The sequence below is a fragment of the Cynocephalus volans genome, chromosome 8, assembly GCF_027409185.1.
Source record: "Cynocephalus volans isolate mCynVol1 chromosome 8, mCynVol1.pri, whole genome shotgun sequence".
Taxonomy (NCBI): domain Eukaryota; kingdom Metazoa; phylum Chordata; class Mammalia; order Dermoptera; family Cynocephalidae; genus Cynocephalus; species Cynocephalus volans.
This window is the reverse complement of record NC_084467.1, coordinates 180,804-204,927: the sequence shown is the minus strand read 5'-3', so window position 1 is coordinate 204,927 and position 24,124 is coordinate 180,804. Positions and strand designations below refer to the sequence as shown.

General features: G+C 60.7%; 3 protein-coding genes across 11 annotated transcripts; 1 reads left to right on the top strand and 2 right to left on the bottom strand.

The window, feature by feature from the left end:
* The first annotated feature begins 4,591 nt into the window (after nucleotides 1-4,591).
* On the top strand, nucleotides 4,592-9,852 carry PERM1 (PPARGC1 and ESRR induced regulator, muscle 1). Of its 4 annotated transcripts, none has more exons than XM_063103812.1 (4): nucleotides 4,592-4,667; nucleotides 5,632-7,833; nucleotides 8,453-8,578; nucleotides 8,827-9,852. In XM_063103812.1, exons 2-4 carry the CDS (start codon nucleotides 5,784-5,786, stop codon nucleotides 8,958-8,960), a joined length of 2,310 nt encoding a protein of 769 aa, XP_062959882.1. In that variant the 5' UTR covers nucleotides 4,592-4,667; nucleotides 5,632-5,783; the 3' UTR covers nucleotides 8,961-9,852. The 4 variants fall into 4 exon arrangements, with proteins under 4 accessions (XP_062959882.1, XP_062959881.1, XP_062959880.1 ...); XM_063103811.1 differs by having other exon boundaries at nucleotides 4,602-4,667; nucleotides 5,570-7,833; XM_063103810.1 differs by having other exon boundaries at nucleotides 4,623-4,667; nucleotides 4,816-7,833.
* A 91-nt stretch (nucleotides 9,853-9,943) lies between these two features.
* Nucleotides 9,944-17,444, bottom strand: PLEKHN1 (pleckstrin homology domain containing N1). Of its 5 annotated transcripts, none has more exons than XM_063103813.1 (16): nucleotides 16,838-17,444; nucleotides 16,661-16,739; nucleotides 14,063-14,224; nucleotides 13,900-13,980; nucleotides 13,746-13,818; nucleotides 13,487-13,614; nucleotides 13,284-13,415; nucleotides 13,116-13,196; nucleotides 12,398-12,473; nucleotides 12,110-12,258; nucleotides 11,830-11,979; nucleotides 11,465-11,611; nucleotides 11,193-11,324; nucleotides 10,807-11,034; nucleotides 10,549-10,597; nucleotides 9,944-10,468 (listed from the first exon to the last, which is right to left on the bottom strand). In XM_063103813.1, exons 1-16 carry the CDS (start codon nucleotides 16,918-16,920, stop codon nucleotides 10,335-10,337), a joined length of 1,884 nt encoding a protein of 627 aa, XP_062959883.1. In that variant the 5' UTR covers nucleotides 16,921-17,444; the 3' UTR covers nucleotides 9,944-10,334. The 5 variants fall into 5 exon arrangements, with proteins under 5 accessions (XP_062959883.1, XP_062959885.1, XP_062959886.1 ...); XM_063103815.1 differs by having other exon boundaries at nucleotides 12,122-12,258; XM_063103816.1 differs by having other exon boundaries at nucleotides 14,078-14,224.
* Nucleotides 17,445-17,709: 265 nt separating this feature from the next.
* On the bottom strand, nucleotides 17,710-23,458 carry KLHL17 (kelch like family member 17). Of its 2 annotated transcripts, XM_063105078.1 has the most exons (12): nucleotides 23,260-23,458; nucleotides 22,363-22,622; nucleotides 22,149-22,270; nucleotides 21,822-22,043; nucleotides 21,252-21,368; nucleotides 20,831-21,044; nucleotides 20,449-20,593; nucleotides 20,199-20,366; nucleotides 19,654-19,742; nucleotides 19,488-19,561; nucleotides 19,118-19,299; nucleotides 17,710-18,738 (listed from the first exon to the last, which is right to left on the bottom strand). In XM_063105078.1, exons 1-12 carry the CDS (start codon nucleotides 23,358-23,360, stop codon nucleotides 18,510-18,512), a joined length of 1,923 nt encoding a protein of 640 aa, XP_062961148.1. In that variant the 5' UTR covers nucleotides 23,361-23,458; the 3' UTR covers nucleotides 17,710-18,509. The 2 variants fall into 2 exon arrangements, with proteins under 2 accessions (XP_062961148.1, XP_062961149.1); XM_063105079.1 differs by lacking the exon at nucleotides 20,199-20,366.
* Between the last annotated feature and the right edge of the window lie 666 nt (nucleotides 23,459-24,124).

Below are 24,124 nucleotides of genomic sequence, written 5' to 3'. Positions count from 1 at the left end.
AGTGAGGTAACACATCATACTCACTAGGATATCTCTAATTTAAAAAGGACAGACAGTAACAGGTGTTAGTAAGCATGTGGAGAAACTGGAACGCTCATACATTTCTGGTGAGAATTAAAAAACGGTGCAGCTTCTTTAGTTTTTAGTTTTAGAAAACAGTCTGGCAGTTCCTCGAAAAGTAAGTATACGGTTACCATGTGACCCAGCAGTTCCACTCCTAGCTATATACCCAAGAGAAATAAAAACATATGTCCAAGGGGCTGGCTTGTGGCTCACTTGGGAGAGCATGGTGCTGACAACACCAAGTCAAGGGTCAAGATCCCCTTACTGGTCATCTTTAAAAAAACAAAACAAAACATATGTCCACACAAAAACTTGTGCACAATGTTTATAGCATCATTATTCATAATAGCCAAAAAGTGGAAGCAATTTAAATGCCCATCATCTGATAAATAGATACATAAAATGTGGTCTATCCACACAATGAAATATTTTTTGGCAATAAAAAATGAAGTACAGATACATACTATAATATGGACAGACCTTGAAAATCTTATGCTAAGTTGAAGAAGCCAGTCACAAAAGACCACATGTTGCATGATTCCATTTACACAAAATTTCCAGAATAGGCAAATCAACAGAAAGTAGATCAGTGTTTAGGTAGAACTGGGGTGGGGGCTGGGGGTAACAGTGAATGACTGCTTATGCATATGGGATTTCCTTGTGGGGTGACAAAAACGTTCTAAAATTGATTATGATGATGTTTGCACAACTCTGTGACTATACCCAAAACCATTGAATGTATTTATTTATTTATTTATTTTTATTTTTGGAGTTTGGCTGTTACAGGGATCTAAACCCATGACCTTGGTGTTATAAGGCTGAACTCTAACCAACTGAAAACCATCCAATTTAAATGGATGAATTGTATGGTGTGTGAATTGTGTATCAATAAAGCTGTTAACTTCTTCCCTCAAAAAACAGCAATAATGAGAACATTAAAAAAAAAAAAAAGGACATGTTATATACAGAGGAACAAAGATAAAATGATGGCAGATTTTTGTTGGAACAATGCAAATGAAAAGACAATGGAACATCTTTAAAATACTAAAAGTAAAAGAATTCCAGAAATAGACCCACCCATACATATATAATCAATCGATTTTTGACCAAGACAATTTAGTGCAGAAAAGAGTTTTCAAGAAATGGTTCAGGAACACTTCTTGAATCTTTACATACCATATACACAAATTAACTCAACATGGAGCATAGCCCTAAATGCAAAATCTAACTATAAAACTTTTTGGAAAAGGGGCTGGCCTGTGGCTGACTTGGGAGAGCGTGGCGCTGACAACACCAAGTTAAGGGTTACAATCCCCTTACTGGTTATCTTAAAAAAAAAAAAAAACTTTTTGGAAAAAGCTTAGAAAATCTTCGAGATCTTTGGCTAGGCAAAAACTTCTTAGATGCAATGGCAAAAGAACAGTGCATGAAAGAAAAATGGATAAATTGAACTTCATGAGGAGTAAGAACTTCTGCTTTTCAAGGGACACTGATAAAAAAATGAAAAGACAAAGCACAGACTGGGAGAAAATATATGCAATTCACATATCTGATAAAGGACTTATATGAAGAATATATTTCTAAAAACTCAAAACTCAATAATATGCTAATTAAGAAAATGGGCAAAAGGTTTGATCCGTCATTTCACCAAAGAATATGCATGGAAGACCAATGGATACATGGAAAGATGCTCAACATCACAAGTCATTAGGGAAACGCAATTAAAACCACAGTGAGATACACCGCACACCTATTAGACCAGAACAGCTAAAACCACATGCCACGAGTTGGGGAAGACACAGAGCAAGTGGAAATCTCATAAACCATTGGGGACCAGTGAGAATGAAAAACTGGACTGCCACACTGGAAGATAGTTTGGCAGTTTCTTAAAAAGTTAAATCCCAGTCTATCATATGACCTCGCCATTCCAACCCTAGGTATTTATTCATGGGAAACGAAAGCAAGAGGTCCATACAAAGACTTGCACACAAAATTCATAGCAGCGTCGTATGTAATAGCCCCACAGCAGAAATAACCCGAATGTCCATCGGCAGATGAATGGACAAGCAAATTGTGTTATATCCAACAATGGAACACTTCTCATTAAAAAAGGTAATAACATAAACAATTATTACTACATGTACTAGTGTAGATGAATCTCAAGATAATTATGCTGAGTGACAGAAGTCAGACATAGTGCACTCTGTTGTACCATACAGACAAGTACATACCGTATGATTTCATTTATATAAGATTCTAGACAATGCAATCTACTCTACGTCAGGTTCTGCGAGATGGGGAAGAGAGAGAGACCCGAGCAGGCGCCATTTCAGCCAAAAAGCTTTATTCTGTTAACGTGAAGGGGAGACTGAGTCAGATCGGTTCCCCCGAACCACGGAAAGCAGGGCTTTATAAGGCTTTGAGGGTTCTGGCAGAGTAACGGGCCATTTCGAAATCAGTGGTGTGCAGGTGACAACAGCCCTTGTGGTCTGCTAACACCCGGGTGGTTAGGGCACAGGCTTCTCATTAGTGTCGCTACCACATCAGTGCAAAGCGCTCCAGCCCGGAGCTTGGCTACTGCAGCCCACGACGTTCCTCTGATGATGATGGTCACGTCTGCTCCTTCCCAGGAGAGGAATCCGCTGCTCAGTTCCCAGAGCAGGAAAGGGAAAGGGCAGGGGGGAAGGGGCAGCTGCTTAACCTGGCTGTGCCCATGTCAAGCCGGCCACGAGGCCTAATACTCTATAGTGACAGAAAGCAGGTTAATAGTTGCCCTGGGCCTGCCCGGGACTCACTGGGGAGAGCGTGGTGCTGACAACACCAAGTCAAGGGTTAAGGTCCCCTTACAGGTCATCTTTAAAAAAATAAATAAATAAAGTTGCCGTGAAGGGAGGGGAGAGAATAATCACTGAGGCACAGGCACCTTTGGGAGTGAGGGAGACACTCACTCTCGATCACGGTGATGGATTCCCAGGTGCATACATATATCAAAGCCAAGCAAACTGTACAGTTAAAATATCTGCAGTCTACTGTGCTTTAATTATACTTCAATAGAGCTGTTAAAAATGAAAAGAAAAAACCCCACATCTGAGGACTGTTCAAGACCGCCTGGCACGTAATAGCTGCTCATTGCCAGTTCGCTCTTATTTTTGAGGGCCTACTGCCTCCAGATCAAGGACTCGAAAGGAACTACACGGCTTCAGGAAAGGGGCCCTGGCGACCCTTCAAGAAGCTCCCATCCCACTCCTTTCCCTCCCGGTGAGAGGGGCGGGACCTGGGGGCACGCGCCTGGCAGGGGCAGCGAGACTGAGCTCCGCGCGGCTCCCGGTGGGGTCCTGGCGCCCTCTAGTGGCGTCCAGGGGCACAGCTGGCTGAGCGCCTCATGCACCGTCCTCCCCGCCGAGTCCTCCCCGTAGTCCCTGCCCACTTCCTGGATCCTTAGGTCCATCTGTCCACCCATCCTTCCACCCACCCACTCCTGCCCACTGGCCCAGGTTGTGGACATAGCATTTCCAAAAGAAATGTTCCAGAATGATTACAGCAGCTTTGTTTGTAACAGCTGCAAATCGGAAACAATCCAAATACAGGAAAATGGGTGGAGACCTGCAGCGGCACATTCACACACGGGACGGGCCTGCCACACGGATGGGCCCCGTGTCCCCACGGTCAGGAGGCCTGGAGGGTGGGGTAGGGCCCAACCACTTTGCAGCTGCAGCAGGGCTAAGTACAGGAGACCCAACTCTGCCACTTCCTGGCTGTGTGGCCATGTGCAAGTTGCTCACCCTCTCTGTGCCTCATGATGCTCAATTATAAAAGCAGCGTCCTCCCAGTGCCCCTCCGAGGATGGGTGAGTTTATGGAAACGTGCTCGAGGGGCCTAGCAGGGGATGGCCCAGCACAGAGGCAGAGTCACCACCAGCCTTCTCCTGGAGACTAGTTCGTTGGGGGTGGCAGCACCAGACCCGTTTCCTGGAGGGAGAGACTGTGCCACCACCTCCTGCTTCTTGGGTCCCATTCCCAGAAGCCAAGGTAGGAGAGACACTGATGGGGCATGAAACCACTTTCTTCCCCTGACCCCTCCCAAGTTTCTCCCAAGGCCCAGGGCCTATGCCCACTTGGGGGGCCCCCCACTTGCCCCCCAGCCCCAGTGGCAGGTTCAGCAGTGCCACTAAGGCAGGGCTCACAGAGCCCCTGAGGTCAGACCAGGGGGGCACACCTGCCCAGGTGGCAGTGGCCACCTCCACGTGGGGCGGGAACATTCCAGAGGGAGAGACGGAAGCTGAGTGATCTTTGGCTGGGGAAAGGGAGGCCACGCAGTGCCAATCACTGGCCAGCATCCTCTGGCTGGCATCTGACCTGACCTCAGCTTGGGCAGCCCTGGATCTGGTCCTGTGTCAGGAAGGCGTCCCTCACGTAGCTGGAGGCCTCTCAAATGCCATCTATTTGTGGCCTGGACCTGATGGCTGGCACCAGACACATGTGACACAAGCACGGGGTATTTTTGGCAGCAGGGTGGAGCCTGTGTGGCCTGCCCTGTACCATGCTGCTCTGGGACAGGTGGCTTAGACGTTCAGCTCCACTGCCCTGCTGGCTGCTGGGACCCAGGTAGGACATGGTGAGCTCCTCATTCCTGTCCTAAGGGGTCTCAATGGCAGACAGTCCCCACAGAGACCCCTCGAGGGGCCAAAGAGGAGGGCGACGGTCAGCGGGTGGGGAGCCATGGTGCCCAGGTCTCAAGGCATCTTCCTTTCAGGACTGTCCTAACCAGAGTGACCTCCTGTCCGCTGGGTCCAGCAGTAATTGACCAAAGGCCAAACGGCAGCTCCCTATAGGGGCTCGAGAGGCTGGAAACTCTCAGCCAGCAGGGCCACCATGGTTCCCTGAGAGGGCAGAAGAAGGGGCCTTGGCAGACAGGCAGGCCTGCGTTGGGGTCCCTGAGGATGGCTCGTAGAGGACCGCTGGGGGTCAGCAGGTTCATCTCTGCTCAGTAACCTCCTGCCCGACCCTGCTGACCCCTGAGCTAGCTCTGGCTAGCACCAGCATGACCTTGGCGAGCTAAGGGAAGGCCCGGCGACAGGGGTCATCTCGGTCAGCCTGTCCCAGACAAGGCTGGTGGAGGGTCATCATCAGGCTAGCCACCGGCTGAGCATGGCAGCCCTCCCCCCATGGCCAGCTGCCACCTGGGGCATGTTGGGACAGGCCAGGGCTGACCATCACCCCAGGGAACTGAGCCCCATGGGTGGTCCTTGAAACCACAGTCGGCCTCTGGTGCAGACAAGCTGGAGGAAGGTTGAGGGAGCGACTGGCCGGGCTGAGCAGAAAATGCCCAGAGATGGGAGGCAGAGCCCCGCCGGGGCGAACGCCAGGAACACAGCTCTCTTAGTGCACGTCACCAAAGCAGAGCCGCATTTGATTTTAGGAATGTAGCAATGTGTCATTACAAAGTTGCCATTTGGTGTGCTCGTGGAAACAGGAGAAGTGGGAGCTGAGGCTTTTCTGACTTGCAGGAGGGAGTCAGTCCCGTTTGGAGAAGGCGGCTTTCCCTTCGGACTCTTCTGCTTTCTTCCAGGGTGGAGATGCGGTGCCCGGGAGGTGGGGGGGCACCCCAAGGGCGGGCAGGGTGGTGTCTGCATGTCCGGGTTGGTGCCTGGGGCCTGGATCCGTGAAGACCTCACCTGGCGCCAAGTCCTGCTGCCCCTCCAGTGCCTCTGCTGACCTGAGATGGACAACTTCCAATACAGCGTGCAGCTCAGTGACCAGGAATGGGCCGAGTTCTCGGCCACCGCCGATGAGTGTGGCCTCCTGCAGGCTGGCTTGGCCTCTGGGGATGAGCTCTTGTCCAGTGACCTTGATCAAGGGGACAGCAGCGGCAGCAGTCCTCCTGAGCCTGCGCCCTCCCTCACTGGGCAGCAGGCTCCACGGGGGAGGGGCGAGCAGGGCTTCACGGAGGGCGACCAGCGGGTCAGCAGTTCTCGGTGTGAACCTGTCCTGGCCCTGGGGGCTGGTCAGCAGACACCCAGCACGTCCGCACTCTCGGAAGCTTGGCTGTCCCTCTGCTCTGGTGCCACCCCTCCTGGCCAGTGCTCACCTCTCCTGGGGCCAGTGTCCTCTGGAGACGAGATGCAGAGGCTTCTGCAGGGCTCTGCCTCTACACAACCTGGGGAGCCCCCTCGGAATCCTGAGTCCCCTGGCTGCAGCACCACCCCCCAGAGGCCCGCTGATGGCCCTGGAGCCTCTCCACGGAGCCCCAGCCGGAGGAAGAAGCGTGCTGTGGGTGCCAAGGGGGGAGGGTGCTCGGGAGCCCCAGGCCCTGCCCCTGCCCAGCCAGGTTCCCTGCTGCCTACCATGGCCAGGCCTGAGGAAGGCCTTGGCCTGGCTGGGTCCAGGGGTAAGTGTCCTGTGGCTGGGACAGCAAAGCAGATGGCAGGAACTGGGCCTGACAAGCTGGAGTCAGACCACGCAGGAGCTCCTAAGCCTGGCTGCAGTCTCCCAGAGCAGGTGTCTATACCTGTCCCTATAACTGAGCACGGTACAGACCAAATGAGAATGACCCCCAGTGCTGAGCTGCATACGGCGTCCACACCTGTCCAGGAGGTTCATCCAGGTGTCTCAATGGCTAAGCCAGATGTGGCTCTGTCTACACCTACTTCTGAGCCTCAACCCAACACAGCTTTGTCTACACCTGCCTCCAAGCCTCAACGCGACACGGCTGTGTCTACACCTGCCTCTGAGCCTCAATCCCAAACGGCTCTGTCTACACTCGCCTCCAAACCCAGACTGGATGTGGACCTACCTACAGCAGGCCCAGTGGTCAAGCCAGAGGTAGACCCGTCCACACCTGTCTCCATGGCTGTGCCACCTACAGCTCTGCCCCACTCTAGATCTAAGTCTGACATGGCTGTGTCTAAACCTGCTCCCAGAACTAACACTACCCCCTCCGCCGTTCCCCAGGCTGGGCCTGATGTGTTGGAGACGGAATTTGTTGTGTCTCCAGGGAGGCACCAAGAGAAGCCCAGAGGGGAGCCCACAGCAGAGGCCCCTGGACCCCACTCAGGGGAGCCCCCCCCAGCCCCTGTCCAAGCCCCCAAGAAGAAGAAAGTGCGATTCTCCGTGGCTGTGCCCACCAAGGAGCCTAGGTCGGGAGAGGCCTTGGACTCACCCCCACCAGCCACGGCCCGGCCCTCAGCCCCCAGGACAGCACCTGGGGGCCGCAGGGGGCCCGGAGCCTGGGATGCTGTGGCAGCTGGGCCCCAGCCCCCACAGCCTCGGATCCTGAAGCACTTGCCTCCCCCTGCCCCCTCAGCCTTGGTGGGGCCCGGGCCCAGGCGTTGCTTTGCGGTGACCCTCCCCGAGGCCTATGAGTTCTTTTTCTGTGACACCATCGAGGAGGATGATGAAGGTGCTGAGGCGGCAGCTGCAGACAGCCAGGCCCCGGCTGAGGCCCAGTGGCCGGACATGTGCGAGTTCTTCTTCCGGGACTGCGGAGCCCAGAGGTCGAGGCACTGCGGGGGCTGCTCCCAGGCCCTGTCCTCAAGAGCCGAGCCCATGCCAGCCCCCAGCCCTGGAGACCCTGTGCTGATCTCCATCCCCGAGGCCTACGAACACTTCTTTGGGGAAGACAGGTTTGAGGATGCGCTGGGGCCGGCTGTCCTCCTCCCACCGCAGACCTCAGAGGCCCCCAGGTCGGTCTCTTGGGAGCAGGGGTCTGGGATCCCATCCACGCCTGGCCCAGCCACAGCGGAGCAGCTCAGCCTGGCGATCAGGCAGGCAGGTGTGTGTTGCTTGGGACCCATGGCCCGTCCAGCTCCTGAGAACACGTTGTCCAGGGAGCTCAGCCAAGAGGGTTGTTGGACGGGGGGCCAGGCACGACCCTGGGTCGTCAGTCATCAGCTAGTTGGTGGTGGGGGGAGGATGTTGGGGACCGATTGGGAAGGAAGGACCCACTCCCAGTTATCCCAGGATACAGTCCAGATTGGTAAGTCCAGGCCAGGTGCCCTGGCCATGCAGAGGTCCAGTTCTGCACTAACCATTGCCCTGTATCCAGGCACAGCCTCTATTGGGGAAGGGGTTGGGGGGGACGCTCCGATTCAGGCTTCCCTGCCTTCGGGATCAGGCGCTCCGTGAGACATCTCACATGTCCTCTGGACAGACCAGGAGATGAAGGACCCCAGAGGCAACTCACCCACAATAGCCTGACTCAGCAGTCACACAGCACAGGGAAGACGTGACTCAGATAGACGTGTCCAGGACAGATGTGTGTAGGACAAATATATATAAGATAGACGTGTCCAGGACAGATGTGTCCAGGACAGACATGTATAGGACAGACGTGTACAGGACAGACATGTCTCTGAGTGGAGCGGCTGGAGCTGAGGGTCTCTCTTTCCTAGAGGAGCTCCGGGGTCCCCTCCCCTCATTGACCTTCAGTCAGAAGGACATGTGCCTGGTGTTTGTCGCCTTTGCCACCTGGGCTGTGAAGACGTCAGATCTGCATGCCCCAGACGCCTGGAAAACAGGTTTGCGGCCCTGGGGGCCGTGGGAGCTGGTGATTAGAAGCCACATGGACCAAGTCATTGTGCAGAGTCCCCTGCCAGCCGGTGGCGGGTGGGGATGAGGGTGTGTAGGGAGCCACAGACTTCTCCCCTTGCTGACCTCTGACCCATTGCCGGCCCCACTGGCCTTGTCCTGCCTCTTGAGGGTCACAGGGGCAGAAGGTGGTGGCTGGCTGGAGCTGCCCCCAGGAGACCTCGCGCTTCTCTTGCAGTTTTGCTGGCCAACATCGGTACCATCTCTGCTATCCGTTACTTCCGCCGGCAGGCAAGGCGAGGGCACCGCAGCCGCAGCCGCAGCCCCAGCCCCAGCCCCAGCCCCAGCCCCAGCCCCAGCCCCAGCGCCTAGGAGCCGACCCAGCCCGGGAGGTGACCACAGGTGCCCAGGATGAGGTTCGGCTCTTATCCTTGACTGCTGACCCCGTCTCTACAGCATCTGGGAGGAAGCCGCGTCCCTGGTGCTGGCTCCCTTGGACTCCATGTGAAGGTCCAGCTAGTGGCCAGGGCCAAGGCTGCTCCCCACCCCCGGAGGAGGAAATTCTGGAAGTGTGGGCAGGTAAAGACCCAGCGGGGAGCTAGACAGTAGGGCGGCCAGGTCGACAAATAAAAGCACAGGCATCCAGTTAAGTTTGCATCTCAGAAATGCGACACTTAGGATGTACCTATACTAAGAAATTGTTGCTTATTTGAAATCAAATTTAACTGGGCACCTGGTATTTTACCTGGTGTGTAGCTGGGGGTGAGTGGAAAGATAAGACACTGGAACTTAGAGGGTGTCAGAGCAGCAGTGGGAGGGGGTCCAGGGAGGGGCAGGGGCCAGGATGCTGGGAGGCCTCGGAGCTGGGTGGGGTGACACTGCTTGCTCACACTGGCTGGGCTCGCAACAGCCTCCAAGGCCTCTCTGACCCCTCAGCCCCAAGGGACTGTGGCTGAGGCCCCTTGGGCTCCATCCTGAGCAATGAGCAGGTGCCTAGATGGGCCCCAGCAGTCCCTGCAGAGTGGGGGTCTGTAGGCGGAGCCTCGAGCCCCTTCTCTGGGTTCCCTGGATAAGAGTGCCACAGCAGAGCTCGGGAGCGTTGGGTGGAGGGACCGGGCTGAGAGGAGTCAGAGACAGGTCAGGAAGGTTGGGTGCCCTGCCTAAGCCGCAAGCACAAGGTCCCCAGGATGGGGAGACTCCTGGCTGCTGAATGGAGGACACGTGGACACAAAGCACCAATAAAGTCTCCTTCTCTTTCTTTCTTTCGCTTGGTGGCATCCATGTCTCCCGACCAGCCCTGCCCACACACCCGGCAATGCTGGGACACCCTCCCACCTCCTGACCTCTGACCCTCACCCTCTGACCTCACATACTCTGACCCTCTGACCTTCACACCCATGCCGCCCTCCCACTCCCAGAGCCTCCATTAAGGCCTCTCCCATTCCTTCCCTGGGGGGCAGAGCTGAGGCTTGGCCCCTGGGGATGTCTGGGACCCCTCTGATGGCCCTTTCTGACCTGTGGTCCAGCCACGCCGGCCGGGGCATCCCTATGGATGAGGACCCTCTCCCGGCCCCCCAGCTGAGGTGGAGCCAGAGCCCAGGGAGGGGCCCTTCTGCTCTCAGGGCTCTGGAGGGAGACCCTTTGACCCTGCTGGGCTCAGACCCTGACTCAGAATTTGATGTGGGCCAGAGGGGTGGGTGGCACTGGCAGGGGGGCCGGTGGCTCTGCAGAGCAGCCCCCCGGGCGTCAGATCCACTGGATGAGCCCCCCCTCGGCCTCAGGCCCTCTGAGCCGCGGCCACTTCTGGCGGGAGGGAGATGAGGCCTTGTCCCAGATGTTGTCGTAGCCTGGGCCCTCGCGCTTCTTGGGGGACCCGTCATCTGGAGCGGGGCAGAGATGCATCAGCCTGCAGAAAGCAGCACCAGAGCTCATCCCGAATGCAGGCAGGGCCCTCACTCACCTGGGGGAGGCGGCGGGGGCTCGGGAGAACCTTTCCTGGCAGGGGAGACCTGAGAACCCCAAACCACAAGTCTGAGCACCTGGGCAGGGAGCTTGGAGACCAGCCCACGGATCTGCCGGGCCCACCCCGCCTTTGCGCTGGCCTGTATCATCCCCTGCCAGCCTCCCCTTCCCTGTCCCTGGCCTTGGCCTGCCCTTCCTCCCCCACAGCACCCCTCGAGCCCAGGCTCCTCACACCAGGGCAGGGGCCATTACTCACGAGCTGAAGAGAGTCTGGGGGCCATGGATCCTGGCCCTTGACAGAGCCTCGGTGCCTCTGAGAGGCTCGTGACTGCAGGGCTCCTTTCTTAGAGAGCAAGTGGGGGCCAGGAAGCCCAGGGCAGCTGGCAAGTCCGGAGCCAGGATCAGTGACAGGCACAGATACGGGGACCGAAGGGAAGGGGCTGGAGGGCACAGGCGCAGGGCAGCTCTGCATCACGCTGAGGAACTGCCAGGAAAGTGGGGGTACCTGGAGGCCCTGGGCTGGGACCCCATGAAGCCCAGGGACCCCTGCCCCAGAAACCCCCTTGGACTCCCATCATAGCATGAGCAGACCTCAGGCTGAGGACACATCCAGCCCTTCCTGTCACCCAGAAAGGGACTGACCTCATCCAGTCCCCCAACATCTGTGATCCTGCGGTGGGAGGTGGCAGGTGGGGTGTAGGGATCTGCGTAGAGTGGGGAGTGTGGTGTCTCTGGAGCAGGGTCTGTGGCCTCCGGGCTGCCCGCCAGGCTCAGCTGCAGGGAAGAGGAAAAAACAGGTGTCCTCCAGCTGCGAGAAGCCTGAACCTCCCTTTCTCTGTGCAAGATGCCCCAGAGACAGAGGCCAGGGAGGTGGACTGTTGGACCTTGAGCCAGGGTTGCTGTCCGGGGCCCACCTTGGTCAGGTCTAGGTGCAGGTGCCGGGGGGCGGCTGGGCCAGGGCCCTCCACCCGAGCTTTGCTCCTGGGTGACCAGCTGCTGCCACCATGTCTCAGCTCTGCCCTCCGCCGGCCCACACTGGTGCAGTCAGGGTTGGTCTGGTCCTGTGGGGACCAAGAACCTTCCAGAAAGTTCCCTGAGGCCTCTCTCCCACATAATTCTCTGAGGCTGCACCGAGCTCCCTCCAGTCTGTGTCCCCTCCCCTGAGGAACCGGGGTCCAAGCTTAGGGCGGGGTGGGGGGTACTGTGAGGACTATGCTCCCCAACATGTACTCACCTCGTGACTTCCTGCCCCTTCCCCTGCTATCCCCCTGGTACTCACAGGTGCAGGCTGGGCAGGGCAGCTTGAGTTGGACAGCACCAAGGACTCAGGGCGGGAATGGCTGGTGCGTGTGGAGGCGGGCGCAGGGCATCCTGGGTCCCAGCTGGTCCGTCCATCTGAGGAGAGCGAGCCTCGGCCACCGCCCACCACCTGGGCAGTCAGGGGGTGAGCTGGGTGGCTTGACCCCTCTCCCCACCTACCCACGTCTGGACCCACCCTTATGCCCCTGTTTTAACCACTGCCCAGGACTTCAGCTGTGGGGGGACCTTCTGACCCTCACTTGTGTGGGCACCTGCAGCCCGGGGAAGCTCTCAGGGCTGGGCAGCAGGGCGGCCCCGTCCCTGCAGGAGACAGTCCGGAGGCAGAGCAGCCAGTGGCTGTAGTCCTCGTAGCTGGCACACAGCACCCGGATGGTGTTGATGAGGCGGCCTGGCACACAGACACCATGAGGGGGCCTGGCGGGACGGGAGCAGCCCACAGAGCCCCCTGCTGGGCATCCACCTGGCCTGCACCCGCCCCTCCTGATGGCCAGCCAGACAGCAGAGCAGAGCCTGGGCTCAGGACCCACCTTCAATCAGAAATGAGCGGATCTGCTTCTCTTTCTCCTCCAGGTTGATGTGGATGGCACTGAGCGGGAGCTCGCCCTGTGGGGGCAGCGAGTGAGAACAGGGCTTTCATCTGCGGGGCAACCCTGAGCCCCTGCCCGGCCCCATCTCTCCATCTTGCCCCCCAGAGCTAGGTTGGCCACTTGGACAGCTGAACACTGAAGTCGACACCCCAAGGGAGGCAGGTGGCTCCTGTCTGTCCTGGGGGCATCCACCCTGGCTTCCTGGCGGGGCCTCCACATGGCAGATGCAGACAGATGCTTCTGGGGACTGTACCCTGGGGTCACCCGCAAAGACGGGGTGGGGATCATGGGAAGCCCCCATGTATGTTTCTCACGACTGGAGATTACTGTGCACGCTCACTGTTGACATGCTTTGCACCAGAGTACGAGCGACCATACACCCCTCAGGCGCCAGGACAGACACTGCTCAGAGGCACACGAGTGACTCCCAGCTGGTGGGGGAAACCCCCGGGGTGACATGGGATGCTGGGGCAGAGGCTCCTCCTCCACATCACAGCTGAGACCAGGGTGACCAGGGCAGCGGGGCCAGGAGGGTGGGGCCACACACTCTGCCCCAACAGGCCCCGAAGTACAGGTTCCTCCTGAGTCGCTGCCCCCTCCCCCACGCTCAGGCTCAGGGCACCTCCCTGGGGCGGGCCCATGGTGGGGAGGGGCCCACCTTAAAGCAAAGCCTGTCTGGTTCCTCAGAGAAAATGGCCAGGGAAGTCGGATACAGCACGAGGAGCCGGTCCCATTGCTCCTGCAGGGGTCAAAGGGGGCGTGGGGGCTGGGGCTGCTGTGTGCCCAGGCCTGGCCACCACCCGCCATCCTGCACCCTCCCACCCACCTGTGAGGGCAGATGCTGCAGCTTGACCCTGGAGGCACAAATGGCACTGCCCACCGATTCGCGCCCGGATGCCGTGCGCAGCCGGGTCAGGCGCCGCTGCAGAGTCCAGGGGAGCTCGTCCCCGGGGGGGCCCTGGTGAGGAGGAGGTCAGGCAGGCCAGGAGGGCAGGCAGGGGGAGGGGTGCGGGGGCTCCTGACACTGACCTGTGGTGGTGCCGACTGGCAGTGCTGCAATCCCCTCACGAGGGCCATCTGCTTCTCCAGGTGATAGAGCCAGCAGCCCAGCTCTGCCTCGCTGGGGCATAGCACAAGGAGGGGTGCAGGCAGTGGGCCTGCAGGTGAGGGCGGTGGGGGCTGGAGTAGGCCAGAGCCTGGAGCCCCCAGAAGCCCACAGGACTCCAAGGGTTCCCCGAGGGCTCCACGCAGACTCCAGGGCCTGAGTCGGGAGGCACCCCCCGCATACCTGTGATCTGGAAGCCATGCTCTCTGGACCCCTCCAGTGGGCACACGCTCACCTCTGTCAGTGGTAACAGCCCCTGCCGGGGCACAGGGGAGAAGAGGCTGCAGGGACTCATAGTGAGACATGGCCACCTCCTGCCCTCTGCCACCCGCCTCACCTGGAACGTGAGTCCTTCAGAACCGTGGGCCTGGAAGTACAGGTGGGAGTGGAACAGCTCCAGATAGCAGTCACTGATGTCCTGAGGGGAACAGGCAGCTGTTTGAGCATCTGGGGGCAGGCCCCAGGTTGGTGGAATGTTGGTCCCCTGAGCATGCACCCACCTGCCTGGCCCCCACCTGGCTGTGCTGGAACCGCAGCTGGACCTTGGCGTAGTGCACGACCTTGCCCAGGTTCCTCACAGGCACCCTGCGCCGACCCTTCTTGAATACACTCAGGATTGGCTGCTCCAGGTTTTCCCGCTGACTCTCCAGGCTTGGGATGTCCTGGGGGGCAGGCAGAGCTTAGGGGAGGGGGCCTGACCTGGGCCAGCAGCCCCAGCCAGTGAATAAACAGCCACAGACCTGCAGGCATGGTCTGTCCACCCACAGCCACAGGATACACACGCTAAGAACACATACGCAGATCTTCCCCGCCAGTCAGAGCCACCTGGTCTAGTGCTAAACACGGTGAGGCTTGGGCTCGTCTTCATATTCAGCCTCCTGAGACTTGCCAAAGGAGTTTTGGGGAATCTGGGCAAGATAATGGGCAAAACCCTCCTGTGCCTCCAGTATCAGCTGGCAAATGCTTAACAGCTGGTTCTACAAAAAAACAAAGAAACCAGCCAACCAGCCAAGGCCCTGACTGGTAACAGCTGCAATTTCCTTGGTGTAAATATTCCCAACACTTGATGTCAGTGACAGTGAAGCTGGAAAGAGCCGCTCCAGCAAACCACTGCGTGTCCCTGAACCACACTCACAGTGACTGCCAAGGTCCTGCAAGGACAGGGGTTCTCTATGACACCCCCGGCCCCCAGCAGGGGTCCAGCCTGTGTCAGGGCTTTGCACTTGCTCTTCCCTCTGCTGGGACCACCAGCCCTGTCTCCCTTATCACCTCGCAGGGCCTCATGAGGCCTTTTCTGGATTCTCTTCTGAAACCCCAGCCTCTCCTGATCCTTCCGTGTCACCTTTCTCCTTCGTTTTTCTCCTCAGCGCTAGCCACAGCCAGACCCCCAGTATCTTCTACTAACTTGTCTGCCACCCTCCTCTGCCATGCGAACGGGAGTACCATGAGAACAGGGGCTTGGTCTGTTTTGTCCACGGCTGTATCCCCAGAGCTTTGCACAGGACCTGGGATGTGCTGGTGGCAGAGGGAGGGTTGATGTCCCCACAACACCTACCAATCCTGGCACACAGAGTCCTCTATAAATGGGGGATTTGATTGTCAGATAACCTTTGGCTGGAAAGGGCTGTGACCCACGGGCTCAGGGGTCAGTTGGGCAGGAGTCACACTCCCTTTGAGAGCTGGCATGGGCCACCTGCACGGGATGCTGTGCCCTGGCCAAGCTGAACTGCCCCTTGGGCAAGCCCAGGAATGTGAACAGACAGCCACACAGCTTCCTCGGCCCCCCTGCTCTGGGTGGGGCCTCCTGCACCCACACCCAGTGTGGGAGCTGACGCCCGGATGGCACCCGTGAGAAATAGGCCAGGAATCGGGAAGGGCCTCACAGCTGGCCCTGTGGCCTGCGCTCATCCTTGGGGCCCAGGGGAGGACTCAGCTTGGAACTGTGGCAGAGCCAGCTTGTAGCCTGGGTGCAGAATCGACCACAGAGCCCAGGCACAGGGCCCAGGGAGAATTCACTCCATGACCGGCTCAGAGCTTCTCCCCCTGCCCCACCTCCTGGGGTTCAACGTGTCCTGTCTCCTCTCTGGCTATTGTGTCCTGGCGAGGGAGGACTGGTAGGGCCACCATTCCTCATGGGACTCCAGCAGGGTCACACTGTGTGTCCTGGGCCTAGATAGAGGGAGCTGTGGTCTGAGATGTGACCACATGGAGGGATTCCATCATGGCCCAGCCTGGCACTCTCTCCCTGTCCACTTCTCTGAGGTGGCACCTGCCTGCAGGGAATGCTGGGACCTCAGTGGGCAGGACAGGGAATGGATGGCACAGGCTTCCTAGTCTGATGGGAGCATCGTGGAAAGTTGGGCTCTGGAAGCCCATGCCAGCTGCAACGCCTGTGGGCACCATCCCCCAGGAAGGGGCTGAAGTTGGGTGGTTCCTGTCCTCCCTGCATCCCAGGTTTCTCCTTGTGTTCTCCCAACCCAATGCCAGCCACATCAGGAAAAGGGGTTGGGCATCTCTCCCCTCAGCTAACCCTTAGTCCCACAGGAGCGGGGGGTGGGCATGGGGGTCGTCTTCTACTCCTTCCACAGAAGGGTGGCCCCGTGTGTGCTTGGGAGCCACTTTCTTGCCATGTGGCCTTAATTGAAGGCCGGGGGAAGGAGCAGGGTGCTGCAGCCCGAAGCTGTGAGTACACAGGAGCAGCTTATTGCAAGACACCCCTGGGAGAAACCGAGGCATGCAGTAGGTGACAGCCTGGCCCACTGTTCCCCCGAAGCCCCTTACTGCCTCAAGTGACACCAGCAAAGTGACACCCTACCCCTGCAACCACACAGAGACGCGCATGCTGGGCCCCCGGGAAGCCCCGCCCGGCCCACACCGCCTCAGCCACTGACTCAGTCCCGGGCTCAGTTTCGCCTCTGCCCAGACTTTCGGCCGGACGAGCTCCCCGGGGCGGGGCGGGGTGGTGTCCCCTCCTGTCCGGGCTCTGGACCCGAATCCCCCTATCCCTCTGTACCAGCGTGGGGAGCCCCGGGCTGCTGCGCAGAAACGACACGCGCCCCGGCGGGCACCGCTGCACGGACAGACCACGCTGTGCTCACCGTCCCGGGGATGTAGTGGAAGATCTTGTCGGCAGCGGTGTCCCCGTCGGGGCCTGCCAGCTTCCTGGCGCTGTCTTCTCTAGGGATGAGGGAAGGCGGGCTCAAGGCCTGGCCCTGGAGGCAGGCGAGGGGACCCGGTGCCCGGGTGGTGGAGGCCGCGCCCCCCCCGCCCTTTACCTATTTCCCTTCAGCGAGGGCTTTCTGGAGAAGGAAGCCCGGAGCCTCCTGGGGGCCTGAGGGACGCAGTGGCTGTTCCCCATGGGTGGCGGCGCGGCGGCTGGCAGGAGCCAAGCAGGTCGACGGGTCCGGGTCCCGCTGTCTGGAGCCTCCTGGCCCGCCTCCTGCCGGCGGGCGGGGCCCTGGGATGTCCTGCCCCCTACCCAAGGGCCGGCGAGGGTGGAGCCTTTCCGGGAGGGACTTGGCCCCTACCTGAGCCCGACCCCTCCAGCTGTCTGCCCTGGGTCCTCCAGAAGGGCAGGCCAGGCTTGGGCAGCCCCTCTGGTCCATCCTGCACAGGAGATGCCACGAAGGCCTGGTCTGTGAGCACCTCGCCTGCCTGTGTTCAGGCTGGGGGTGCCTGGGTGCTGAAGCTCAGCAGCGGACCCCCTTCTAGTTGCCCTCACCCTCCCCAGCATGAGCACACATCCTGTTTCCACCTAAATTCCCGTCTCTGAGTCAACAGTGACTGTAGGGGGTGTGTGCTCACTCAGCCGCTGAAATAGGAGTTTGTAACTGGGGAATCCAGAAGTGTCCTCTCAGCCTCATCTCCTGCATGGGGCCAACCCGCAGCTCAGGCCCAAGTCAGGGTCCCCAAGGCCTGACCAGAATCCAGGAAGAAGGCCATATGCCCCCAGGTGCCCAAGACAGCAACGGTGAGGTGTGGGCTATGCTGTCCACACCTGTCCTCTACATGTGCCTCCATCCCAGAGTGAGAAAGGGACCTCTCAGGCTGGCAGCAAACGGTACTCATGGTTGGATGCTGGCCCACACAGACACCACAATCCCTGACCCACCTGGAAGCAAAGGTGCAGCTTTGCAGCCCCCACACCCCAATGCAGCATCTCAACTGCTGCACAACCACCCACAGACCCTCGGCTTGGCTCCCCCGCCAGACAGGACTCTAGGCTACACTACAGCCCCACAAGGCAGAGAGGACAAAAGGGGCCAGAAATGGACGCTCAGCCTCAGGCCCACGAGCCCAAGAAACATTTATTATTGTCCAAGCTGGCTCATATTGCTATTGTAGGGTCTGTGTGCACTTCTGTGCCCAGCTCCACGTAAGATCCAGAAAAGACACCACACTACATGGGACACAAGAAGGAAGCCTGCTTCGCGCCCTTCCAGGGGACAGCGCCTGGCTGGGCGAGGTGAGTGTGGGGAGCAAAGCACGGGCTGGGGGTCTGAACCTGCTGAGAAAGCCCCTGCCCCCTCCTACTCCACCAGCCCAGGCAGGTAGCCCTGCACCCGCCCCGCGGTCTGTAGAGTCCGACTGGGCCGCTGAGCCCCGGGCACCGTGAGGCTCCTCCCCTGTCACTCCTCGCGGCCCCCAAGGCAGGGGGTAGGAGGACATCCGGGGGCAGCTTGATCCCCGGACATTCAGGGGAGCCAGATCCTCCGAGTAAACGCAACACCTGGCAGGTGCAGCTCTACTCCTCCCCCAATAAATAACGAATAAATAAACGAGTAAATAAATAAACGGCACACACACGAACACCGAGGGACGAACAAAGACGCGGACGCACGCGCGGGAGGTCTGTGGTAGGGGCCATGGACCCCGCCCCGGTAAGTGGAGCCGCCCCGTGGGGCTTAAGGCATGTGGGCGGCCGCGGGGCCTCTGTGCAGTCGGAGGTCAGAGGCTGGTGGACGACACGGACAGCGTGGGCGAGGAAGGCGGCGGGAAGTTGAGCAGCTCCAGCACCGCCACGCCCACGCTGCTGCGCCGCGTGAACATGCAGGACGCAGCCACCCACTTGTTGGTCCTCGGGTTGTACTTCTCGATAGAGTTGAGGCTGGAGCTGCCGTCGTTGCCACCCACGGCGTACAGCCAGCCGTCCATGGCCACCAGGTCGTGCGTGCTCCTGCGGGCAGGCGGGCGGACCGGCTGGGTGAGCCTCAGGGGGCGCACCGCAGGGCGGGGCTGGGCTGGAAGGCGGGGCCGTGGGAGGAGCCGGCGGGGGCGGGGCCGTGGGAAGGGCCGGTGGGGCGGGGCTCCTGGAGCTGGAGAGGGCGGGGCTGTGGCTGGAAGGCGGGGCCGTAGGAGGGGCCAGCGGGTCGGGGCCTTGGGAAGAGCCGGCGGGGCTGGAAGACGGGACCGTGGGAAGGGCCGGCCGGGCCACGGGGGACGGTGAGGGCCACCGTAGCCTCCGGTCCGGTCTGTTGGAGGGGGTGGAGGTGGGAGGGCAAGGCCGCTGCACTGGCGAGCCCCCCCAACCGCCCCCGCCTCCCTGGCCCGCGGACCTGCGGATGTTCATGGGCGCCACGCTCTCCCAGGCGCCGGCCTTGGGGCTGTATCTCTCCACCGAGTTGAGGCAGCTGGTGCCGTCGTTGCCCCCCGCCACGTACAGGGCGCCCTCCAGCACGGCCACGCCCGCCGAGCTGCGCCGGCTCAGCATGGAGGCCACAGGCGTCCAGGCGTTCACCTGCCAGGCCATGGGTCAAGCTGGAGTCGGATCCTTCATGGGCATCCCTCCGCCCACAGCATAGACCCTACTCCCGAATGGGGTGTCTGTGGGACAAGGGTGGGATGCAGAGGGCTGACCCTTTAGGGGACGTGGGTGACCCCAGGCAGCACTGGGGAAGGGGTGACTGTGACTGGGAGCGTATGCACCTGGGGCTCGTACTTCTCCACCGTGGCCAGGTGTGAGGAGCTGTCGTAACCACCCACGGCGTACAGGTTCCCATCTGCAGGAAGTCAACATACCCGTGGTGCTCCCACTGGGTGTGTGGTTCCCAGGGTTGGGGGGGCACCCCAAGAAGCAGGCCCTGTCACCCACCGAGCGTGGCCACACGCACATATCGCCTCCGCGTGCTCATGGCAGCGATGGACATCCATGTTCCCGTCAGGGGGTCATAGCGTTCAGCACTGTGGGCACCAGACCGCTGCTGACCCTCAACCAAGGCAGAAAGGCCGTCCTAGCCCCAGGACCTGCCTTCCTCTGTAGAATAACTGAAATCCTGTGCTGACGAGTCATGCATGCAGACTCTGGGCCCAGAGTCTTGCCAGAGTGGACACACAGGGCCTTCTGGGTGGGTACCCACCACTGGCTGACTGAATGATGCTGGGTGAGGTCACTTGGGCCCAGCCCCTGGGATGGTGGGAAGGACCCCAGAGAGGAAAAGAAGGAGCAGCTGGGCCAGCACAGCCAAGAGCCCACCAGGCCTGGTGCTGCCGTGGCCTGAGGTGAAGAGGTCTCGAGGGCCCTGGTGGCCTGAGTCAGGTGAGATCCCCTTCATTCCTATGGTCAGACGTGATATAGCCTCATGTCCCGCTGCTCAGCCAACCCCAAAAAGCCACGGGGGTCCCAACCGTGGCTACTACCTGTTGAGGCAGGAGGCCCCATCGTAGCCACCAGCTGCATACAGAAGCCCGTGCAGGGCGGCCACCCCCAAGCAGCTTCGCCTTGTGCCCATGGACACCTCGGGCTGCCACATGTTGGTCACAGGGTCATATGACTCCACGGTAGCCAGGTCTGAAGTCCCATCGTAGCTGGTGGAGGGGTCCGCTACCAGTCAAGGCTGACCTGGTGAACAGCTGCCCAGCCCCTGACCCAAGACTGGCCTATGCTTACCCGCCTACAGCATACAGCCGGTTCCCGACAGCAGCCACTCCCACCCGCGCCCTCCGCGTGGACATGGAGGCCACCACATGCCAGCGGTCGGTGCGTGTGTCATAGGCTTCACAGTCCCCATGGATGGCAAACAGGCTCCCGCCACCTGGGGAGGGGGAGGTGACCAGGCAGGAGGAGGGGCCAAAGGAGGCAATGGCTGGGGGCTCCAGGGGCAGGTGGAGATGGGGCTTGGCGAGGGCCACACTGGTGGGTCACATCCCACAGGGTCCTGGAGAGGCCCCTGGATGGAGGAGGAAGGGGCAGGGCAGGACCTGACCAGCACAGGCGTGGGGAAAGAAGGCACAGAGCATGGATGTGAGAGCAGGAGAGGGGATGGGCATACCCACAGCAAAGAGCACCGGGCCGGCGCCCTCACAGCGCCGAGGCCGTGTGCGGCTGGTGCCCAGGACACCCCTCTGCTCGGGCAGCAGGTGGAACTTGAGGGCCTCAATGAGCAGGTCCTTGCAGTCTGGATGGTGCCTCACCAGGCTCTCTGCATCCACATGGCCCAGCAGGAAGTCGCGGCTCAGCAGAGGCAGCCGCACACACTTCATTAGCTGGGGAGCAGGGGACACCAAGGTCAGGCGAGCAAGACCCCCACTTCAAATGCCCGTACCACTCGTGTAACAGATTCTTTTTGAGATAGGTGCCTGTACCACCCCCACAGAGTCCCTGAACATGGGAGAGGCCAGGGTACATCCAGGCTCTCAGCCACCTGCACCCCCTCCCCAGATGCTGCAGAAGCCCTCAGGGCCCAGCTTCACCCTCGGGACATGCTGCCTCCGAGAGTCCACGTCATGCTTGACCCAGCTCAGGACCGCACGGTAGACATCCTCCTCGGAAGGCACATTCAGGCTGTCGCTGGAGACCAGTTCCAACACCTAGGGGTGGGGGGCCTCAGACCTGAGATCTGGGGAGGGTCCTATAGGCCCACGGAACTCTGAAGGTACCTGGGAGGGAGAGTCTGGCCCCAGGGGCTCAGTGTTCCTACAGGGAAGGGCCAAGCAGGGTCAGGAACCACAGATTTGATTCCGCAGGGTCCTAGGTCCAGAGTGGTCTTGGGGATGTGGAACCAGGGACTGGGGATTGTAGGTAGGGACACGGTAGGGACAGGATAGGGTCAGGAGTCAAAGACGAAGGCTTGGGTGGACTCAGAAGACGGGGATAGGACGGGAGTGAGCACTAGGGAATGGGTGGTGGGGCTGGGATGTGTGCCAGAGGGTGGGAATGAGGGTTGGAGGGCAAAGGGCCAGGCCTTAAGGGCCAGGTGTCCAAGGGCTGTGTGCTGGAGTCTGGGTCCCATGGCCTGGGTCGAGGTCCGGCTGGCACGTTACCTGCTTCAGTGGCAACAGCATGAATTCCTCGGTCTTGGCCACGTCCACGAAGTGCTGCAGCACGTACCTGTGTGCTGCCTTGAGCAGGTCACTGCAGGAGTGTGTGTCGGCAAAGCCACGGATGCCCAGGCAGTTGGAGGGGTCCAGCTGACTCAGCAGAAACTTGCAGCAGGCGTCTCGGACGCCATTCAGCTGCAGGAGGCTGGCGGCCGGCAGCAGAGTCTGTAGGGCAGGACAAGGGAGCCAGGGAAGCAGACACATAATGGGGGAAGTGGGGAGAGATGCAGGGAGATGCGGCGGGGGAGGGGGCTAGCGAGGCAGGCCCACCTGCACATTGCCCTCGCCCACCACAATTTCAGCCGTGTATGCAAACTGCACCAGCTGGTCCAAGGCCTGAGGGTCGATGTCATGCAGCGTCACGTGAGTCTGGCGGCTCTCGCTCATCTCATCTGTGAGGACAGTGGGTCAGGCTGGTGCCAGTCCTGGGAGAGCCGCAGAGAGCCCCCCAGAGCTGCCCAGACTGCGTGGGGGCGGTACTTGCTTGTAAACATGGCGTGGAAGTAGGGACTACAGGAGGCCAGTACCACTTTGTGTGCGCGGATCTCCTTGGCGGCCACGTGCAGGACGATATCGCACAGGAGGCCGCGCTGCCGCATGCGGCTCATGGCCACGAAGGCGTCGTGGTAGTGCCGCTTGGAGTTGTGGGCCACGCTGTGGCCCTCGCGGGTCAGCAGCTGCACGGTGCCCTCCATGGCGGCTGCAGGCCGGGCCTGCCTGGGACGGGCACGCTCTGCCTCGGGGCTGCAGGTGGGCAGGGCCGGGTCAGGGCTCACCTGTAGGGAGGTGCTCACCCACTTGAGACCCCTGGGCAGGGGTGGAGCAACCAGGGGGGTCACCCCTCCCCCAGCCCATACCCGGCCTCCATCATGACCACCTCCCCACTCAGGGCCACCCTACGGGGCTCAGGACCTCCCTTCCTGTCCAGGGAGCCTCTGTGGAGTCCCCAAGGCTCTGCTCTGAACGTGCTCCCAGCGGGCGGGCTGTGGGGACCTGATGCCCTGACTGCTGAGCCTGGCCGGCTTTCTCTGCCCGCAACTCCTCTCCAGGAGCCACACCACGCCTGCCAGCACCCGCTCCCCATAAGGACCAGGCTCCTCTTCCTGTCCGCCAGCAGAGTCCGGTGTCTCAGCATGCGCGGGGCACACGGGAGGTGCGTGGAGTGAGACGGGCCACGGCCGAGCGGCCGCTCTTAAGCGGGCCCCTGACTCCCGCCCGGCAGGCGTGACCTCCCTGGGCCCCCGGAGCGGCTCCTACACCGCCTCCCCCCACGCTGCGGAGGGGTTCAAGGGCGGCAGGAAGGGGACAGAGCCTCCAGGACCCGCCGCCGTCGGGCACCCCGCCCCGCTCCGTCCTGGCCCCCAGCCCCGCCCCCACTCACGCCGGCGGCTGCGGCGGCGGGGGCGCCTCGGGCCCGGGCCCCGGGCTGCCGTGCTCCGGACTCTGCGTCCTGCCGGCCGGGCGCTCGCTGCGCGGCTGCATTGGCTCGGCCGCCGGACCCACCGCCGATCCGCGGAGGACGCACGGACACGGACGCACGGCCGGCCGGAGGGCTGCTCGGCGGCGGCGGCCCGCTCGGCCTTGCTCGCTCCGCCGCCCGCCGCCGCCGCTGTTTGTCGTCGCCGCCCGCCCCGCCTCCCCGGCTCTTCCTCCCACGCCCGCCTCCAGCAGCCCCCGGGTCCCGAGGCAGCCGAGACCGCGTCCGGGAGCCGGGCTTGGGCCCCGTAGCCGCGGACAGGCCGCTTCGCCCGTCTGTGCCCCGGCTGCGTCCCCTCCAGGCGCCGGGCCTCGGGCAGATGGCGGGAGGAGGGCGCCGGCCTGCCCCCGCCTCCTCCCCGGCCTCGGGGCCTTCGCCCTGGGGCTGTCCCCTCGGACTGCAGGGCGGGGCAGGGCAGGGCGGACGCGGGCCGTGGGCGCTGGAGCAGAGGCGCGTGCTCCCGGCCAGCCGGAGTCCTGGGGCCGTGCCGCGACGAGCACGCGGTCCTCGCGTCGGACTCTTTGCGTCGGGCGAGGCTGGCCCGGCCTGCGGGCTGCCGGCTGCGTTTTGCAGAAGGGCCTGTCCCTACCACGGCCAATTCTGTTTTCGTTTACTTTCCCCGGTAGCCCCTCGGCTTTTCGTTATTGATTTGTGAGCGCTCTTTGCATAGGAGGCTTCGCCGTTGCGTGTTCTGTCTGCTGTCGGTGCACACGACCTCACAGCACCGGCCCGCTCCGTCCTGGGTGGGCTGTGGGCAGGGCGCCCCGGC

Excerpts from the sequence above, each read along its gene's own strand:
- KLHL17 (XM_063105078.1), bottom strand. The coding sequence starts at position 23,360 with ATGCAGCCGCGCAGCGAGCGCCCGGCCGGCAGGACGCAGAGTCCGGAG. Across the intron at positions 22,044-22,148 it reads TGGGCGAGGGCAATGTGCAG|ACTCTGCTGCCGGCCGCCAG; the intron begins GTGGGCCTGCCT and ends CCTGCCCTACAG. Across the intron at positions 20,594-20,830 it reads CCCGGTGCTCTTTGCTGTGG|GTGGCGGGAGCCTGTTTGCC; the intron begins GTATGCCCATCC and ends CCCCCTCCCCAG.
- PERM1 (XM_063103812.1), top strand. The coding sequence starts at position 5,784 with ATGGACAACTTCCAATACAGCGTGCAGCTCAGTGACCAGGAATGGGCC. Across the intron at positions 7,834-8,452 it reads CCTGGCGATCAGGCAGGCAG|AGGAGCTCCGGGGTCCCCTC; the intron begins GTGTGTGTTGCT and ends TCTCTTTCCTAG. Across the intron at positions 8,579-8,826 it reads CCCAGACGCCTGGAAAACAG|TTTTGCTGGCCAACATCGGT; the intron begins GTTTGCGGCCCT and ends CTTCTCTTGCAG.
- PLEKHN1 (XM_063103813.1), bottom strand. The coding sequence starts at position 16,920 with ATGGGGAACAGCCACTGCGTCCCTCAGGCCCCCAGGAGGCTCCGGGCT. Across the intron at positions 13,981-14,062 it reads GCCAGGTGGGGGCCAGGCAG|GACATCAGTGACTGCTATCT; the intron begins GTGGGTGCATGC and ends TGTTCCCCTCAG. Across the intron at positions 11,980-12,109 it reads GGCTGCAGGTGCCCACACAA|GTGGTGGGCGGTGGCCGAGG; the intron begins GTGAGGGTCAGA and ends CTGACTGCCCAG.